Source organism: Emys orbicularis, chromosome 4 (assembly GCF_028017835.1).
Source record: "Emys orbicularis isolate rEmyOrb1 chromosome 4, rEmyOrb1.hap1, whole genome shotgun sequence".
NCBI classification, from domain to species: domain Eukaryota; kingdom Metazoa; phylum Chordata; order Testudines; family Emydidae; genus Emys; species Emys orbicularis.
In genome coordinates this window covers 135,354,416-135,374,078 of record NC_088686.1, presented here as the reverse complement: position 1 = coordinate 135,374,078, position 19,663 = coordinate 135,354,416, and the positions used below count along the sequence as shown (strand labels likewise).

General features: G+C 49.7%; 1 protein-coding gene across 1 annotated transcript in view; it reads right to left on the bottom strand.

Moving 5' to 3' along the window:
* Positions 1 to 18,195, bottom strand: part of DEF6 (DEF6 guanine nucleotide exchange factor) — a 33,220-nt gene extending 15,025 nt beyond the window's left edge. Inside the window, exons 1-2 of the mRNA XM_065402575.1 lie at positions 18,079 to 18,195; positions 1,734 to 1,874 (exon numbers count right to left, since the gene is read on the bottom strand). Of these exons, the coding sequence (XP_065258647.1) occupies positions 1,734 to 1,874; positions 18,079 to 18,174 (237 nt within the window). The 5' untranslated portion in view covers positions 18,175 to 18,195. The remainder of the gene's footprint in view (positions 1 to 1,733; positions 1,875 to 18,078) is intronic.
* Positions 18,196 to 19,663: the final 1,468 nt, after the last annotated feature.

The window sequence follows — 19,663 nt, the reverse complement described above, 5'->3', positions numbered from 1 at the left end:
ACCACTTACTCTTATCAAAACGCCCTCTTGGATCTTTCATGGCCATGCAGTTTTTTAGCTGGGTTTTGAAATGTCTCCTCTGAAAGACCCACCCACAAGAAACTCAATTTATCTACTTCTGATGGGCTGGGCTGGCCTAGTCAGGATTCCAACCTGTGATTCCCTGGAGTCTATAGCAGGGCAGAGGCAAGGAACAAGGTTTAGCTGTCATGAATATAAACAAGATCCTTCACTGGGGCTGCTGGACATAGCCAGAGCCTGCGGCTCTCTCTGGCTCCCTGACGGACTAACAGCCTGTGCTGCTTAGCGTTACTACCCAGGAGATCCCCAAGTCTTGGGCTAAGAACTCCCCAGATGGACAGCTGACTACATTGCAGAGGAGGGGCGTTTAATACTAGAGGCTTTGACCGCTACGCCACCCCCCCAGCTCTAGCAACACTCTTTGCTGTGTTGATTACCTAGGGTGAGATGCTGACACATGGGGCTATGCATTGCACAAATGAGCACCGTGGCTTCTTTTATTAGCTGCAGCTCTGAACGGGCCAAGGCACAACCTAGGGCAATAGGGAGGCACCTCCAATGAAAGGCGAGACAGGGCGCACGCGGTCACAGGGGGCAGTCCAACCACCTCACCTTGGCACACGGAACCCCTGTGGCCCCCATTCTGCTCTGACCCACCGTGAGCAGTAACCTACTCCACCAGCTGGTGGCGCAATCTAGGGCAGGGCAGTCTGGCTATTCGGAAATTGGGGGGCAAGAAGGGGACGTGTTCCAGCACTAGACATGGGGCCCCCTTCTTAAAAGAGCACAGTGGAAGAAAGTTGCTAGTAACTTTTCCTTTCCCCACATGCCCAGAGGAAGCAGCCCAGAGAGCAACAAGCCACAACGTTTCAGTTTAAGAAACAAAGATGCCTTTGAGATACAAGAAAACCCCAAATACCTGTCCCTTGCGGTGCCAACTTCTATTTTCGTCCTCCCTGATAAACCGCCAAACGGGGTGAAAAAAATTCCTACTAAAGGAGAAAGGGCTGAGCTTTCCTGTCGGGTTTTCCACCGCTGGGTGTCTTGTCTGTCAGAGCTACGCTGCCCCTTCTGGAAACATTGACTCATGGTATGCAGGGAGGGCTGGCAGAGTGGAAGGGGTGACTTTGTTTGCAAAGAGCTGCCAATGCAACTACTAACATTCAGCGTTTATCTGTCTTTTGAACTATCCCTCCTCCAGGCTATCGGGCGTAAAGGCCTAGCACAGGATGGGCACTCACACCTGTGTGAAGAATGCCACCCGCAGGGCGAGCGGGGAGTTCTGACTGGGTAGCATTTTATCTTACCCAGTTGTCAGTGATGACAAGATGCAACGCAGGGTGAATTAAGGCCTCTGGTTGTCCTCTCGCTCAGTGTAACCCACCGATGAGCGTGTGTTACAAGTCCCCCTCTGTGTCCGCTCCTCTGAGGATACGAATCCGTTACAGCCTCTTTAACTCAAGCTGTAACAGCTCGTGCTTTTAGCTCTGGAGGTGCCTGGTTCAAGTCCCGGTGTGTTGGCCAAGATGGTGGCCGTCAGACACACCAACTCCTAAATCCCAGACAAATGGTCCTTTCTTAAGGAAAAGACATCGAAGTCCACAGATGGGGGTGCTCTACAGGGATGACCGGCCTTGGCGAAGGGAAAGGAGAAGAATGAAATTTCACCAGCAACCAAGCAGACGGGGCAAGGAGAAAGTGAAGGAGCTTACCTTATCCAGGATGTATTTGTTGAGGTAAGGCATGTAGCCCTGGCTCGATACCGGCCCGTCGTCATCATCCCGGAAATGCTCCTCCAGCGCCACTGGGTCATGGGGGATATGAAGCACCGTGTACAGGTTGTGAGAGAGCACCTGGCAGAGGAAGAAAAAACAGATGCACTCTACAGCTTCCGGGCACAGCACTCGTTAACAACAACGAGCCTACAGCACTCCATAGGCACATATGAACAGTGACATGCAGACACCGACCTAGCTATCCAGGTGTGACTGAGCGCTGTGGTATATTGGGGAATGTGTTGGAACTGCAAGTTATCACTTTAAGAGTAGGGCGTTTCCTGGTTTGCAGGCTAAGGGGCTCTAGAGATGTGTGCAATCACAGACAGCCTGGTAAGAACCAGCCTAGAACAAAGTAGGATGTGTTGGACATCGCTGCCTTAGGGAGCAGCCTGCTTTCTCTCTCTCTGTTTTAGTCCTTGTGTGTTTTTGTTCTGAACGGTAAGAGATAAAGTCGTGTTACATTGCAACTTTCCAACACGAGTATTGATAATTTTATCTAACTTCTCTGTATATCTGCTGTGAATACAAGTGTCTCTGTTTCATCTAAGCATCCTTGTGTCCTAACAAGAAGTCAGTGATATGCTAATTGTTTAACAACGGATTCCCCAAAAGTATCCCAGTTTAGCCCGGGATAAACTCCCACGTTCCAAAGGTAGGTATAGGCTCCAAGGAGCAGAGGAAAGATCCGGGGCATCTCATCATTTATTTCCCCATTTAAAGCGAATCACATTTTCATCACTATAGTGAAGGATGGAGGCGCAGAACCATAGAGCAAATAAACTGACAGTGAGCTGCACTTGGCTGGAGTGGCTTAGAACTTGTCCCTGAAGATACACTGAGCATATTGATAGTGACGTTTGATGGGTGTCATTTGAAATGGGAGTCCCAGAGTTCCTCCCTTGAGAGTTTTTATTTTGAAATTCGGTTTTGGCCATTCTGAAGGACGGGGGGGAAATATGCTCTTCAGAGATACTTTGATGAGGTTATGCGCTTGTACCGAGCACAGTGAGATCCTGGTCTATCACTAAGACCCTCTTGGTGCTATAATAATACAAATAATAAATAATAATAATAATAATAATATCAGAGGGATGGGAAAGGCTGGATCATAATGCTGCTACTCTTAATTTGGTATATGCTGCCTAGATGCTATGGTGATGGGCATGTTAGCAATGCCTAGATAGACAGACTTTGCAGCAAACGTAGGTGAATGCCTCAAAATATATTCTGTGGATGTTAACTCACATAAAACACTTCATTGGCTTTGGGTCCATTTGCATCTGTTTGTTTTCTGTGAGTGTTCCAATAATCACATTTACTGGCAGGAATACATGCAGAAATGGTGAACTGGAGAATTTCCAATTCACAACCGACACTATTTGCACCACAAATCATATTCTGATGCAAAAAAAATTTTACTCAGCCAATCAGGGCAGAGAAACGTACCATGTGACCTAGGCCTCCAATCAAAACTAACCAAAGCAGCTCAGATTCCGAATTTCAAACCTTCAAAAAGAACCATACTCAACTGAGCGATAGGATGAGTGTCAGTCACAGGCTCTTTTGTGGGGAACAGAGGCATTTTAGACAATCACATGCCGCCTACAGACAACTCCCAGATATCTTTGCCTGATGTTCTGTGACATGCACAGGGTGTGCAGTATGTGGCAGGCTGCATGGAAGGGCTAAGGGCCTTGGATATTAACCAAGGTTGTTAGCCAGCCTGGCAACAGGGATAGGGGCAGAGAGTAAGAGAAAGGGACAGATGACCTCCTAACACAGACCTTTGATGCACAGTTCCCCTCTGGGGCCTCAGTGAGTGCCCCACCCTTAGAGAGTAAATTAACTCCATGGGACTCAGTTTCCTGTGTGAGTCTCCCCACTGGTCTAGCCCCCAGTGCTCCTGCAGTCGGTGGGCAGAGGACGGGTGGGTTTGTTTGCCAAACGGTTTGCAAAGTGGATGCACAGAAACTGGTCAGGGCTGCTCAGGTGCCGGCAGCCCTGCCTAGAAGGCAGAAGAGCTGAGGTTAAAGTGCTGCACAAGAGCCCAGACCCTAAGGTGACTCAGTCTGCAGAGCATTGCTGGGGTGAAAGGGGACATTTCCGGCCCTGGAGGTGGTGTCAGACATTGACGTACTGAGAGGGGCTGGCTTAGTTACTTAAGGCCAGATTTGTAAAGGTATTTAGGTGACGCTGGGGGTTTCCGAAGGGCCTGGGCGCCTAATCCCCATTGGTTTGAATACTTTTGGAAATCCCACTGGGTGCCTAAATACCTTTACAAATCAGGCCCTTAGTCCCTGGAGCTGCAGGTTGAGATGCTGGCAGAACAACTCTGCCCTTCATTCCACCAAAGGAAGGAAACTGAAGACCATGGAGTGAGGAGAACTGATTCCCAGGTCCACCAGTGACTCACATTGTGGGATCTTGGGAAAATCCTTTCACCATTCTGCCTCAGTTTCCGCATCCATGCAACGGGGGTTGTATTTATTTGCCTGCCTCCTAGGAAGCTCTTGAGGGTAAATTAATGGCTGTGTGTGAAGCGCTTTGAGATCCTCATGTGGAAGGCGCTAGGGGAGGGGAATGTGGATAGACACTGGGAGTGGGTAGGAATACACCTAATAGTAATATTTATAAGCCATTACTAATATTCAAATATGCCTTTAAAGGGTGAGCAGGCAGGGGAAAAGAGTTAGAGAAAGCAGCCAGGAGAGAGCAAAGCACATGCTTAATGCAGACTGGTCTGAGACCTCACGGCTGTCTGACACAGCTGGGTGAGAATGCTGTGGAAGGGCGTCCCACCAACACGGCACCTGGCCCTTTTGGCAAGGGCGGGCGGCTGCTTGCCTATCTGCAAACGTGGGCATTCGCCTCTGTGATCCAGGGCATCCCTGGCCTGTCTGCTGAGACGGCCACCGGGGAGGTTAAAGAGCACCGGGGCTGGTGGATACACCATAGGCAACACGGAGGGAGAAGCAGTGACCTTGTTTCACAGTACAGTCGCCCCCGGAGACCCTGACTGAGAGCAGGGCCCCATTGTGCTAGGTCCTGTACACACACCTAGAAAGAGACCATCCCAAAAAGAGTTTACGATGAAAACAGACAAGACAAAGGGTGAAGGGAAACCAAGGCACAGAGCGGGGAAGTGACTTTCCCAAGGTCACAGAGCAGGGTCAGTGGCAGAGATCCAGGTCTCCAGACTCCCCGCCTGGTGACCTGTCCACTAGATTCGAACATGCCTTCCCATTTACCAGTCCCCCGAGCCATACAGTCCCCCTTTCTACTCACAGGAGCACTGCTCACTCTGTGAAAACGCAGCTGGCTGGGCACACTGGATGGAGTTTCACTTTCAAATTGGCTTTGTTTAATAAATTATCAGTCTGAGGTTATACGGGGAGCTCAGCATTTGGAGCCTTTCTTGACCAATCAAATTCTCAGTAACATATTGACTCCACCCAGCTTTTAAGCACAGTATATGTGTGACAGCTACAAGTATTATGCTGCTGCCTAGGATTATATATTACAAGTACCTGGCACAGCACTCAACTCAGATCAGGAGTGGAAAAAAAACGTCATTAGCCCCAGTGTCCTAACTAACTCCCAGTTTGGGTAATGAGATCCTGGCTTCCTAAAGATCCACCCTTCTCCCGCCTGTTCTAAACTCCCTGGTTGTGTTGCTGTGTGCCGTTACACAGCTGCCACCTCCACCCTAGAGCTAGCTAATTTGGTTGGTGGTGGTGGAAGCAAAACCTCTTACCTACCCTAGGTGTGTTAGGAGGCTAAATTCACTAATGCCCGGAAAGTACCGTGAAGCCTGCAGATGAAAGGAGCTGGAGGAAGGCAAGGAATCCTCACTGATCGTCAGTATTAGAGCTGGGAGACTGCCATGATGGGTGCCAAGCCTAACAGATAAGAACCTGGAGAGATAGGACAAGAGTGTGGTAGAGTGCACATGTACCTGGGTTACTGGGCATGGATACCTCTGCTTGCATGTGCCCCGTATGGTGTCTGTGCACCTAGGCCTGTACGTCTTGCGTCTGACGAAGTGGGTATTCACCCACGAAAGCTTATGCTCCAATACATCTGATAGTCTTAAAGGTGCCACAGGACTCTCTGTTGCTTTTTACAGATCCAGACTAACACGGCTACCCCTCTGATACTAGGCCTGTACAGTATCTCTGGGTGTTTGTGGGAAGGACGATTTGATAACAAGATGGAGGTTGCAATAGCAGTACAGAACCAAGTGCAGCGTCTGGGGCATCACAGCTCCATGGACCCTGGTCTCTGTTGTCCTTCATTGGGACGTGCAAGCTGCAGTATCCGAAGGCTCAAACCCACCCCAAAATCGCTGGGACAGCTCCCACCCCTAAGAGCAGCTCACTCGGTTCCCCATGTTTCTTTCCCCCCAGCTGCGTTTAAGTCGTTTATCAGAACCCTCCATCAAACCGCAAGCTGCACGTGACAAGCCCTGGGAGCTTCCTCCCCCCTCCCTGAGCAAGGCTCCTACGTTTCTAACCAAGCCTCGTCCCCGTCTCTATGGTGATGCAAAAAGTCGTGTCCAACCCGAAGAGCCAAGAGCCTCTGTGACAGTCACGGATGTTTGTAGCTGGACTCCCGCCCAGAGGAGAGTCCTAACCCCAGCTGGGCAGTCACCAGTTACTCAAGTCTTTTGCAGTTCAGCATCAGCACGCCCAAGGAATTGCTCCATGAACACCCCTCCCCTGGCAGGGGGGCAGGAAAACACTAGCAGGGACAGGAAACTAGGCCCTGTAGGTGGGGCATAAATCCTTTGGATGTAAATCGTTCCCCTCCCTGCTCTCTATCTAACCCGGGACTGGTTAATGTGCAAGAGAATTTGTTCAAGTTGGAGTTGTTCAAGTTATAGAATCACAGAACCTATAAATAGACCTATCGATCACCTATCGATCGAAGACCTATCAATCACCAATTATATTTCCCTATAGCACCTCTGCTATAGTAGATGTCAGGGCTGTGAAGGTCAGTTTCCCCTTGGAAAAGAAAATTACCCCTTAGTCTGGTTAGTTTCTTAGCTTGAATGGTTTTATTTACACTCTATACACCAGTCCTGGAACAGAAGTGGTCACAAACAGCATATGGGCAATCCCCTCTTTCTGACATCTCAGCCCAAATACCAAAGCCTGATTCCCAGGAAGCTACTCTGCCCTAAGAATTTAGTAGATCAAGGCATCCAGAAAACTCTCCAGCTGTTTGCAACAGCATCTCCAAAGAACTGTATCATAAAACAACAATACAGCTTTTCTTCCAAGACTGAACACCGCTCGCACACTAAGAAAAACTTGCAAGACTATGTGTAACAGCACCATCTGCTGACACCTGCCGTAACAGTATTATAGTGCCTGAAAACGTATTATAAAAATTCTTCATGAAAAGTGCCTGCAATCCACAGAAAATTTTGACAATGATTTTTTGTTTTCATCCAAATTTTCCGTAGGAGAACGAAGAAAATTTTCCAACCAATTCTCTTTATATCACCTATCCCATAGACCCTCACATACCCTCTCCTCACATTTTATCCGCCGTCTCATCTTCTTACTTCACAAAACCTCGTTGACGCTGTGACTTCCTGGAATGCTAATACAATCCTTAGCCACTCAGCTTTCCGCCAGCCCTGAAACACTGCCTCCTGGAACAGCAACACAGCAAGGGGAAAAGCACGAGTCAGGTGCTGAGACATCATCGCCTGAAGCACACCTGGCTCCTTCTACATCAACTCGCAGCATCCATCAGGAAGGTGGGTAGCGATAGAGAGAATGGGGACGAGAAAAGGTGAGTAATCACATTTACTCCTGTAGCAATGTGTGGTCTCTGCCCCTTTCGGGATACAGAGAATGGGGTGACAGAGACCTCGGCGCAGTGTGAAAGGGGAGAACTAGCCCTCCAAAGCTTGGTTGCTTCTCCAAACTCTTAGGACTTGTCTAAGTGCATAGTACGTCCTCTGGGGATGCCATACTAGCGCGCCGCTGGCCAGGACAGGTGTCAATCAGAGAGCGGAACTGTTCTAACCAGTCACAGTTCACTAAAAAGGCGGGACAAAGCAGGTCTAGTGCTGAACAGGAGCGAGAGGCAGCGGGGAGTGGAGTGATAGTGACCTGTGCTCCTAGTAGGATTGCCAACCCTCCAGGAATTAATCTTTAATTAAAGATTACGTCATGTGATGAAACCTCCAGGAATATGTCCAACCAAAACTAGCTCCGAGGGCGGGAGGGAACAACACCTTTCATCTGCAGATCTCAAAGCACATTCAAAAACATTAAAGTCTCATCCACTCCACCCCACTGCGAGATGTCATCATCCCCCTGGTACGACTGGCCAGACTGATTTCCAGAAGGGGCAAGTGACTTGTCCCAGGTCAAGTGACATTCAGGGGTCGAGCCAGAAAGAGAACCCAGGAGTCCTCACTCCCTGTTCCCCTGCTCTACGCATTAGATCAGTGTCCTCACTACTGGAATGGCTGCCACAGCAAGATACTTGCTATGAAAAAATTACTTGCCTATGAGAAATAAGACTGGGACAGAGCTGGGAATAGAACCCAGAATGTACTAGATCCCAGGCCTGAGCTCTCATCACTGGACAACACTCCCTACCGTGGTACCCAGGCCCAGCATGCAATGGCAGCTACTGAAAGGAGAAACTTCCCAGCCCCCAAAATGGACACAAGAAAACCAGCACCACCAGAGCGGGCTCTGAACAACACAGGACCAGTTTGGTACACGCCAGCCACCTTGGCTGGAGTGGTGGTTTCATGACTCAGTATTTCCAACATCAATAGCTTGCGATATCCAGAAAAGCGACAACGGGTCTGTGTGGGGCAAAGGTAAATGTGGGTCTGGTATTAGGGACGTCTCACCTAACGAGGGACGTTTAGGAACTGTAGATGTTAGCATGCATCTAGGCCATTGTCTGGGGGCCAGTGCAGGATCCCACCTAGGGCACATTCTCCATGCTTTTCTAATTTTAAACGACTCAAGCGATGGAGTTTCCATCATTTCCCTTGGGAAATGATTCCACAGACTCAAGGGTCTTGCAGTTAGGGAGTCAGACCCTCCTCCCCCGGTCCGTATTCAGCCTATAATCTTCCATCGCTCCATTTCATCCCAGTCACATCCTCTCCCTCCTGGATGTTTACACAGGTCAGCAGCTCAGTGTCTGATGCTTTCATCAGGCCGTGGTGTTCCTGAAAGCACACCTCCCTTTGCGAATAGGGCTGTCCGGACATCTGCCCCCTATGGCACTACGTGATGGACTGGGACGAACAAAATCATTCAGTCCTGCACATAGCAGCAGCTCCGCTCACCCAGTTCCCTAGAAGACATGCTGCTTACTGGACTAGCTTAGCAACTACAGACATCCCAGGGTTCATTCCTCCTTTGTTTCCGGTCCAAGCACGTGTGGTACTGTTCTGGGAACAGCCACTCCAAATTCCTGACCAGCCCCCACAGAATCCAGCCCAGGACAGGCAGGTACAGGAGTTGGGAGTGACATGTGGCTACTTCTGTAGCGCAGACAGGATCGATACAGATCGTAATCAGAGACCTGGCTATCAAATCTCAGTGCCTTCATTCACGCAGCTCGCTCTATCCTGGGACCTGGCAGGGCCCACCTCCACCCTGAAGACACATGCTAATTCCCAACTGGTTAAGACTGACTTTAATGCCAGCCTTTTATCTGGGTGGAGCTCAAAAATGCTTCACAATCATTAATTCATTACACCTCTCATACGCCTGCCAAGTGGGTCAGTATCACTAACCCCACTTACACGCAGGGGTAAGTCGCAACAGAGAGGCAAAGGTACTTGCCAAGGTCACAGGGCGAGTCAGTGGCAAAGCTGGGGATAAAATCCCTCCCGATTCCCAGCTCGCTGCTCTAACCGCTACCCCAGACCCCTGCTCTGCATTCCCACTGACATACAGGTGCTAGTTTAGGATTGTTTTAATGAACAAATCCCCCCTCTGTTATCACAGAGGGATAAGGGCCTGATGCTCATTCACACCAAGGCCACTTGACACCACTCTGGCACAAATCACACTTATCCTCACTTTAAAGCTGCTCTGGCAGTGTAAAGCGAAGTGGCCAGTGGAGGATCAGGCCCTAAATCCGTCAATATTCTACACTGCTCTGCTTTGGAAAATCTTCCCCCCAGGGGAGCAAGCCGGCTCCCCTTCCTGTTCCACAGGTGCCTCCTCGACCATACAGGCCTGGCACTAACACTGCAGGACCACCTTTGGCACCTGGAGGGCTGGAGGTCAGTCAATACCTGCACAGAGGCTGCCCACGCAGGCCAGAATCGTGTGACGCTTTGTGTGATGTAGACACAGCGAAACGGACCATGACTCATTAACCCCATTTGACCTCGACCCCTCAACAGTCATCGGACGGGCTGGGATTCAGAGCAGCGGCACAGCAGTATCAGAGCTAGCTTCCCTCTTTATAACCTTGACACCACCTACTGCCCTACCGGTGCTCGCAGCCTTTGCATGAGACGCCGTAACCGGCACTCTCCGTCATCTCTCCCTCTACAGCCATTTTCATAGGACGGACGCTACATCCAGTCCAGCCTCCCAAGGTCCCCGTTCAAGATTTCCCCATCCTCTGCCCCTGCCTTTGCACAGCCCTTTATTCAGGCTCTGGTTATGGAAAGAGGATCCTCTGACGCCACTGCCCTGCTCACCCGCCTCTGCACAGTTCTTCCTCACACAACACACTGTTAACCTGTGGAACTCCTTGCCAGGGGATGTTGTGAAGGCCAAAACTATAACAGGGTTCAAAAAAGAACTAGATAAGTTCCTGGAGGATCGGTCCATCAATGGACAAGATTAGCCAAGATGGGCAGGGATGCAACCCTATGCTCCGGTGTCCCTAGCCTCTGTTTGCCAGAAGCTGGGAGTGGATGACAGGGAATGGATCACTTGATGATTACCTGTTCTGTTCATTCCCTCTGAAGCACTTGACATTGCCCACTGTCGGAAGACAGGATACTGGGCTAGACGGACCATTGATCTGACCCAGTATGGGCGTTCTGATGCACAGGCAATAGAAATGCAGACTGCATGCCAGCGTAACCACATCCCTTATCTGCAGCAGGTTGGCCTCCTTTCACCAAGCTGAACGCGGAATTACAATCGGCGTCTGTGGGTGGCTCGAAATGCACACGCTGCAACAGGCGCCAGTGTGAGCCGGGGGTGGAATAGTTAACACCAACCGAGAATGGCATCTCCTTTTCTTCTCCCTTGTTGGCTGTGCCTGGGGCAATCCTGGGTTTTGGAATGGACCCTCCAAGCCGGAGACCGGTCTTGCATGTTAAAAGGTGACACAATGTTGCCAAACTGGCAGGACTGGGACCTGGAGATTGAAGTGGTTTAGCCCAGAGGGAGGGAGGGAGTGTTGCCTAGTGGTTATAAAGCCCGAGCCAGGGGTTCTGAATTTTATTCCTGACTTTGCCACCGACTTGGTGTGTGATCCTGGGGTAAATCACTTCACTCCTCTGTGCCAGGGTTTCCCACCAGCAAAATGAGGTCAGGCTCAGTGAGCGCATGTTTGCAAAGCATCTTGAGATCATCAGGGGAAAGGAGCTATGTTGGCATCAGGGGAAAGGACTTATGTGATCATCCTCCTCCTCCATGTGGCTGGTTGGGACTGCTGTACACCACAGCAGGGATGCCAACATACTGATTTCCTACCCGGGCAACTCGGAGCCTCTCTCTTTAAAAAGCCGAAGTGCTACCAGCTTGGTTTGAGGGGGATCAGGCTTTTCCCTGGGACTGTGCCACAGGCTGAAGATGCCTCCCCAGGCAACGCCAGCAGCAAGCCCGCAACGGACACATTCTGCCCGCCGTAGGAACAGAACTCTGGGAAGGGGCTAACTGTTGCAGTGTGGTCAGATGGGCCAGCAGCTCTCTGAAGAGTTGCCCGGATGCTCTCTCAAGCCCTGTCCAACTCTATTTCCTCCCCAGCACGGAATGAGCCCCCCCTCTTCCTAGGGCTGGGCCTTTCCCACTGCCTTTCTGAGCATCACATTTACTGACCTGTCTCCATCCTTCTCAAAAGCAGGCCAAGACCATACACTGCCAAACCAGCACTTACCTACGATACACAGCTTCCTCCTGCTGCTGCTTCACCATCTATTATAACGGTGCCCTCTTCACAAAGCAGCCAGGCACCATATCTGCCCACAGTGCAATCTAAGTCCCAGCAGAGAAGCAAATGTAAAAGGAACTACATGCCAGATTGTTCCCTATACAGGAAAACACCACACAGAAGGAAGGAAACATGTCAAAGTTCCCCTTAGAGTTTCCTCTCGCTCATTCTGCTGTGGGCAGACTGATCCCCCACCCCCATGAAACTGACATTGGCTTTGTCCCACAAGACTCACGGATCTCACCCCAGAGATGGCTGCATTTGTGATCCCTGAGTGTGCCAATGTGTCAAGTGCTTTGATCTCTCAGGCTGAAGAGCAACAGAGAAACCTACGCTAGGAATTCACCCCCCACTCCGCACTTCTGCATCACATTCCTTCTTCCCTCCATGGGCCAATCTGCCCTGCTGTCATTTACATTTCAGTCTACTTCTCTACTTTTCTGAGACGTGTTCATTCCCTCTCTCAGAAGGCTTGCTGCCCTTTCCCAGTTCCGTACTGCCAGCCAAGCCAACTGTTGCACTTCCCATTTCAAGCTCTCGGCGCAGATTTTCGTGGAAGTCTGCTGGCTAACCTTTTGCCACCTCAACACCACATGATTAGCAATGACACACGGGCCTTAGGCAACATTTTCCCCATCCTTCTTGTAGGAGTTGCAGCTAGACCACATTTCTCTACCATACCAGAATGGGGAGCTGTACTGAATGCCTTTGCCGACATCAAGAATCGTCTATTGTCCTCCCCTAAACTTATCATCTTGACAAAGAGCGACATTAATGAGCCTCTTGAAAAACTCTGAAGAACAGCCTGTTGAGAAACAAAGCTCAGGCTGTATCCCCTATTCTCTGCTTTCCCTCCTCCCTAGCCCTTATAGATTGCTGGCAAAGCTTAGAAAGTCAGGAAAAATGATTTCTCTTCCTGGTTCTGTCACTGATTCACTACAGGACCTTTTTTTTTTAAACTCTTGGCTACACACACAAGTTGTACCAGTTAAGCTAAAATTATTTATTTGTATTGCGGGAATGCCAAAGAACCCCAGTCATGGATGAGGACCCCAGTCATGGATGAGGACCCCATCGCGCTAGGTGCTGTACAAACACAGAACAAAGAGTCTCTGCTCCAAAGAGTGGACAATCTGACTGAGGTCTTGTCTACGTACAAAAATTGTACTGCTTTAGCTCTACTGGTACAGTTAAAGTGGGACAATCCTGTTAGGACAGATGCAGGTATATTGGTATAAATGTGTATAGCTGATATCTATTTGGAAGGGGAATAGAGTATACTGGGATTAGGCACCTTTATACCCATATAACTACGCCCACACAAAGGTTATAGTGGCATATCACTAAAATTGCATGCCCCTAACTGACACAGCTGGTATCAAAATGGGGTAGAGTTCAGGTCTGAGTTAAATTGGAGCAACCTTTCCCTTTTTCTGCTCCCCATGGACCCATACAGGGCTAAACCTCCCTTGTGTAGGTTTAGCTTGTACCTGTAAGTTGACCAATGCACACTCAACTGAAAAAAGCCAGGTGTTTTGAATCAAGTCCCTCCACACAGATTTTTGCACTGGTTTAACTAAATCAATTAAAAAAAAAAAACCAAAACCCCCACACCTTTAGCTAGACTGGTGCAACTCTATCTTCACTGCAGAGCTAGTGCAGCTGATCTGCGCCGGGGTCGGAGCACCTCAGCTAGCCTCACCTGGTGTTAACCGCCAACTGCAAACCACACCTGAGTTACCGCGTCCTCACTGGCGCTACCCTCCCCTGTGTCCCTTGCCAGGACATGCGCCGCAGTAAGCTGAGCCGCTCTGTGATTCCTGTGCAGTGGGTTGTGGGAGAACTCATCCGTCACTCTGGGCACATGGGAGGAATTGTGGGAAGGCACTGGAGGAATATCAGCATTCCAGTGATTTAGCCTGGGTCCTCACTGCAAAGTGGGCAGGCTGCCCGTCTGAGTCTAAGTGGAAAGTGGGGTCTAACACTCACCCCACGCTGGGCTAGCTAGCCCAGATTAAAAGCACCACTTAACTCAGGTGAGAGATTTCTGTGAGTGGGGGATTGGGGCAACCCCCAATTAAAGAGCCACCGCTTCACCTGTGCAGTGAAGACAGACCGTGTGGTTGTGGGTCAGGCTTTAATCTCTCTGGCTGGGCTTATCAAAGGAGCCGAAAGGAATTGTCACCCAACCTCCTAAGGCTACTTTGAAAATCCCAGCCCCCGTGGCTCAGTTTCCCCAGCTCTAAACTACCAATTCGTGGCACAGCTGAAGTTGATGTGGGTTGAAGGTGTCCAGCATCTCTTAGGAGCAGGCCTAACAGGATATGACCAGAGTCCTAGGGATGGACATAGAAACCTGGCCATACGGAGGAAACGAACCCCAAAGCCAGGAAGACCCCATTTCCAAGCCAGTGCTTTGGAGGGAGTGCAATAGAGGAAGCTGACTGAATCAAAGCAGAATTGTCCTGCATTCGTTTCCTTTTCCAGGAGGTGTCAGTGAGTCTTTTAATACAAAATCACACCAAGCCAACTTATGGACCTGACCTGGCTTAGTGCATGGTAGCGAATTATTTTCAAATGCCTCGTGGAGCAACTGACTTGGGGCATGATTTTTGGAAGCGCTGCACGCCCAGAACTCCAACCAAAGCTAACGGTAGCTATTGGTGCTCAGCACTTCTGAAAACAAGGGCCCTATCATCCCATTGCAGCCGAGTGGACAGAGCACTGGACTGGGACTCGAGAGACCTGGGCTCTATTCCTGGCTCTGCCACTGGCCTGTGCTGGGTGACCTTGGGCAAGTCACTTTCCTGCTCCATGCCTCAGTTTCCCCACCTGTAAAATGCGCATAGTGACACCGACCCATCGTTGTAAAGCGCTTTGAGATCCACTGTTGTAAGAGCTAGGTATTATGAACTAGCCTTTAATCCCCATGGTCTCTCTGTCTTCCCATCTTATAAACCCGGGCTACCTTTGCGATCCCCCAGCTCCTTTCCTGTGGTCTACAAGGGTTTCATAATAGCTGGAAGCCCCTTTATAAACCTGAACCATTTAAATTCCCAGGCAACACGTTTCTTTTCTCCTCTCCCTGGGCCATTGGGTTTAGGAGGCAAGAAAAGTTTAGCAGAATCGCATGCATGAGGGCAACAGGAACGTACAACACCACAACACATTGCACCTCCAGGGTGCCTTCCATCTTAGGTTCTTACCCCACACCCACACCACTAGTCTGGCTGAGGATCTCAGAGCATTTTGCAAACATTCACTTAGTCTCCACCCAAAGAGACAGGAAATTATACCCCGATTTGTACAGATCTGGAGATTGAGGCTCAGGGAGTTTCGCTGCCTTGTCCAAAAATCATGCCTGCTCCCTGGCAGCGCTGGGAACAGAACCCAGATCTCTTGACTCTCAGTTCTTAACCGCAAGACTACCCTTCCTTCCTGCACAGATACGTGAACATGCCCATGTATTAAGAGAACTACGCTCAACCCAACAGTTTACCACATCCCCAGCTGCCAGGCCTTGGGGCGGAGGAGAGCAGCGTTAAGAGACTACTACATTTCACTGTCCAATTGCTTTAAAAACAATGGCTGGGACTGGCAAAGGAGTTAGGTGCCTGGCTCCCACTGGCTTTCATCTAATCCACCCATACCATAGAGCGTACGCCTGGGCTGAATCAGGGCCGTTAGTCACTTCAGTCGTTTTAAAGGCTGTTGGGTGCTTTTCTTCCCTGGAAGGAGAGCCTTCTTTCAGCAGCATACAAGGCTGAAGGAACGGCATACACCTCCCCATGGCGCTTCGCTCTAAGACAACACCAGAACAGCAGGGGAAGCTCATGATAACGGGCTCCGATGCAGAGTCTCCTCTAACCTCAGCTTTAATGGCTTTGCATTTCTGATGTAATTAGCATATAGGAACCAGCAGCAAGACAGCAGCAGGCTTGTGTGGGATGGAAACAAATCTAGGCCTACAGGAGTGGCTGGATACCTTGTACCAAGGGAGACTTGATCTTCCCCGTCTACGGTCAGGTTGAAACTCTCAGAGTGGCGAGATCTAGCACGGGACAAAATGAAAACATCCTTTTACAGCACATGGCAACACACACACACTATGGCAAGTGCAAAGAGGCTGTTGCTCTCGCTGTCCAGCAAATGTTCTCACCCTGTTACTGAAGCTTGCGGGAATAACGGCTTGAGATGCAAAGGCTGGGGGAGGGAAGCCTGGATTCTGCTCTGACAAGGAAATCTGGAAAAATGGCACCATGGGGGTTCCATGATTGCCTCTCAAACATCAACTCTGCCCAGTTTACAAGATGGTATTTTTCCTCTTCCTCCCCTTCCAATGCCCAGCCCTGCATACTCATTTGGGGCCCCGAGAGAGTCAAGCTGGGCTTTTTCTGCCTTGTGCTTGCCACAAAGACCCAGGCCTTGGTTAACAATTCTGTAGACAATGCATCAGGCTGAAGAGACCTCAGCTCCTGCTTTCTGACTTATGTCAGCTGGGCACTGCTACCTGGAGTAACAAAGGAACACCAGTGTACTGTTGACACTAAAGCAAAGAGATAAATCTCTGGATATGCAGGGAGCAGATCTGTGGGGTAACAAGGTGCTGTTTTAACAGTCACTTTCAGAGATCTGCTCCTACTGTGTCATTTACTCTGTCAGACAAGGACTGGATCTCTCTTTTTATACAGGGTCCGGGCACACTGACAGCTCTCAACACAATAATGCAAGGAAATCACAATGCAGCGGCCATCATGGCACGTCACTGTACGTTTTACTCTTCATCCTCTCCCCTATTGCAATACCCAACAGAGCTAGCCATCCCGGGTAAACATCACTTGGCCCACGATTTCCTTAGACAGACATTCCTTTTGGACATTCTTTTAACTGATTTCACAAAGGCCAAAGGTGGACACACATCAGCGAAATTCACACCTAACCAAGTGTCAGATCCGTTTCTTAGAAGCATGTGGAATAGGGCTATTCTGGGCCTGGACTATTCCTCCGCAAAGGCAGCATCACAGCATAAAGAGCCAAAACCCTCATTCGTTTCTCAGCCTGTCCCCAGGCAGAATTCCCATTGAGTTTGGCAGAATCTGACCCCGAAGGAACAAGTTAATTTCTCTGCTATTCAGTTGTTGGGTGAATCGGCCCTAACATGGAGGAGAAAAGGTGAAAGGAGGGAGTCCCAAGGTTTGTTACTTTCCAGGCATGAGTCTGTGGCAATTTCAAAACTCATCTCACATACATGCAGCCACTGCCAAGCAGGGCTTCTCCTTTGGGTGCAATATTTCACATTCCTTTGGGTGCTTATATCGCAGGTTGTGTTCCAGATTACAAAACCTCTGAACAAACAAGTTCTTCCAACCCAGATTCCAGGGCCAGAGTCTAAATTAGCTTTTAAAACAAAACAAGGGTGCCCGCTTGGGGAAGAAATCCCACAATTCTCGTCAGAGTATGATAAAATCGTTTCTACTGAGCTGAATACTGTAGGTAGAAGAATCATTTTTTAAAACGAGGCATGCTGGGTTTTGGATTCTGTATAACTCAGGAGCCTTTTGTGAAGCTTATGGGTGATCAGGATAAAAACAAAAACAAAACAAAAACGTTTTTTGGCAAAACCCTAAAGAAGTGTTTTTTAAAAAAAATGCTCTTCCTTTCGAGAGGGGGTGAAATGCAACAGGAAGGAGACAAGTGCGTATCAAAACGAGAAAGAAAAAAAAAAAAAAAAGAGTTTGGTTTCCTTACCTGGGGATAAGGTGGGTGAGAAACAATGTGGAGCAGCTAGAATTCGAAGATTTCCACCCCCAAAAAAGGGTTACTTTCTAACGAATCTTTTTGTGAAGACCCCATTGCTTGGCCCTCGCTTAGACGAATGCGAATCAAAGCCCGAGCCTGTTGATAAGCCACGGGACTAGCTACACTGGAGTGCGCAGTGGGTGTTTTTTATTCCTGCTGCAGTCCATTGAGCTGCAAAGCAGCATCCAGCCCTGCCTCGTGCCTCTCAACATGTCTGTGACCCCCAAGGGCAAAAAAGAGAGCAGATCCGGACTCAGAAACCCCAAAGCCCCTCCCCTGTTGCTCGGGGGTCTCATTTTGTACTCACTTTCAGCTGGGATTTGGACACTTTGCCACTTTTCTCCACATCCAGGGCGGTGAAGGCGTACCAGATGGATTTTAAAAGCTCTGCTCGCAGGTCCATGGCTAGAGGCGCGGATGACAGAGCCTGCTCTGTCAGCGAGGAGGATCCGGTTTCAGGAAACTGACTCTCTCGCTCCAACAGTCCTCAGAAACCTGCAATTAGAATGGAAGAGCAGCAGCGCCACCTACTTGACTACACCTCGGATAGGCCCCACGATGTCATCTTCCTGCCTAGATGACAACACTCACCTTTCTGCCCTCGACAGGGGGCATTAGTCCACCTTGCTCGCCTCTGCATTCCCTTCCCTCGTAAGCCCCCTGCCCCCAGATTTTAGGCACAACACAGGACTTGGGACTGGATAATACTTAGCACTTAGCCTGCACATGCTCAAAGCACTGTAAAACACATTGATCTGTTAGCTGGCTCCCTAAAGCCAGCCTGGTTGGTAAGACACATTGTAATGATCTCACAGTGGGACTCAGACCATTAGCCTCAGCACATGCTTCCCAGATTCCCAGTGCTCATGCGGCTGCTGCATGTGTTCTGCCGACAACCTCTGCTAGGCATGGCGCTTCAGTGCACCCGCAAAGGGGGAACGAATGTCATTCGAAGGGCGGAGAAATTTTGCTTTTGGCTCAGTTTGAAAACAGACCCGAGAATCCCAGTTAGTGGGAATTGCCGAGGGGTTGGCGAGGTGTCCCAGCTCTGCAGCAACTCAGCCACGAGACCTAAGGGTTACCCCAAAACCTTTTATCCACGGCAGAGGAAGAAATCCCTCCCTGGCTAGTTCAAAAAGTAGCTCCCCATTTGCAGGTTTAAATACAGAGGACAGTCCCCCCTCAGCACTAGCACAGACCGGTGCAGTCCAGGAGAACTCAATCCAATAGGAACTTCTGTTAACTCCCGTCAGGCTCGCTCTCTCACTCACACACACACTCTCTCTCTCTCTCTCTCTCAAGGGAGGTGACGGAGAAGGGCAGAGGCCTCTGCCGTCTGATGAGTGGAGTTATTGGTGTGTCTCAGAGGAGGCTGCGTGCCTGGCCCTGCCCCCCGCAAGATCTTCATCCTTTTACAGCCTCCGCAGAGACAGAGACAACCTACTGACAAACAGGACTACGCAAGTCCTAGGGGAAGAAGAATGGTTTAATGGCAAGGCACTGGACAGGAACTGAGGAGATCTGGGTTCTACTCCTGGGAATACCCATGGTGAAGATTTCGAAGCCAGCGGCACATGTCCCTTTGTCCATTCACTACTCCCTACTTTTGGGTGGCTTCCTGTGTGATCTTGGACAAGTCAATTCATCTCCTTAAACCTCAACTCCCCCCAGCTGTAAAATAATAATAATCCAGACCTACCTCACAGGGGCGTGGGGAGGATAAATCGACCAATGAGGTGCTCAGACACTACCAACAAGGTCCATGTAAGTTTCTAGATAGACAGAAAATGAATGGGAGTGGGGAAGGTACCTAGTAACTGACCAATGAGCACACAGAGAAATTGTAACACCTTCAGGCTGAGCCCAGGCCCAGAAAAGGGGAGACAGCCCCC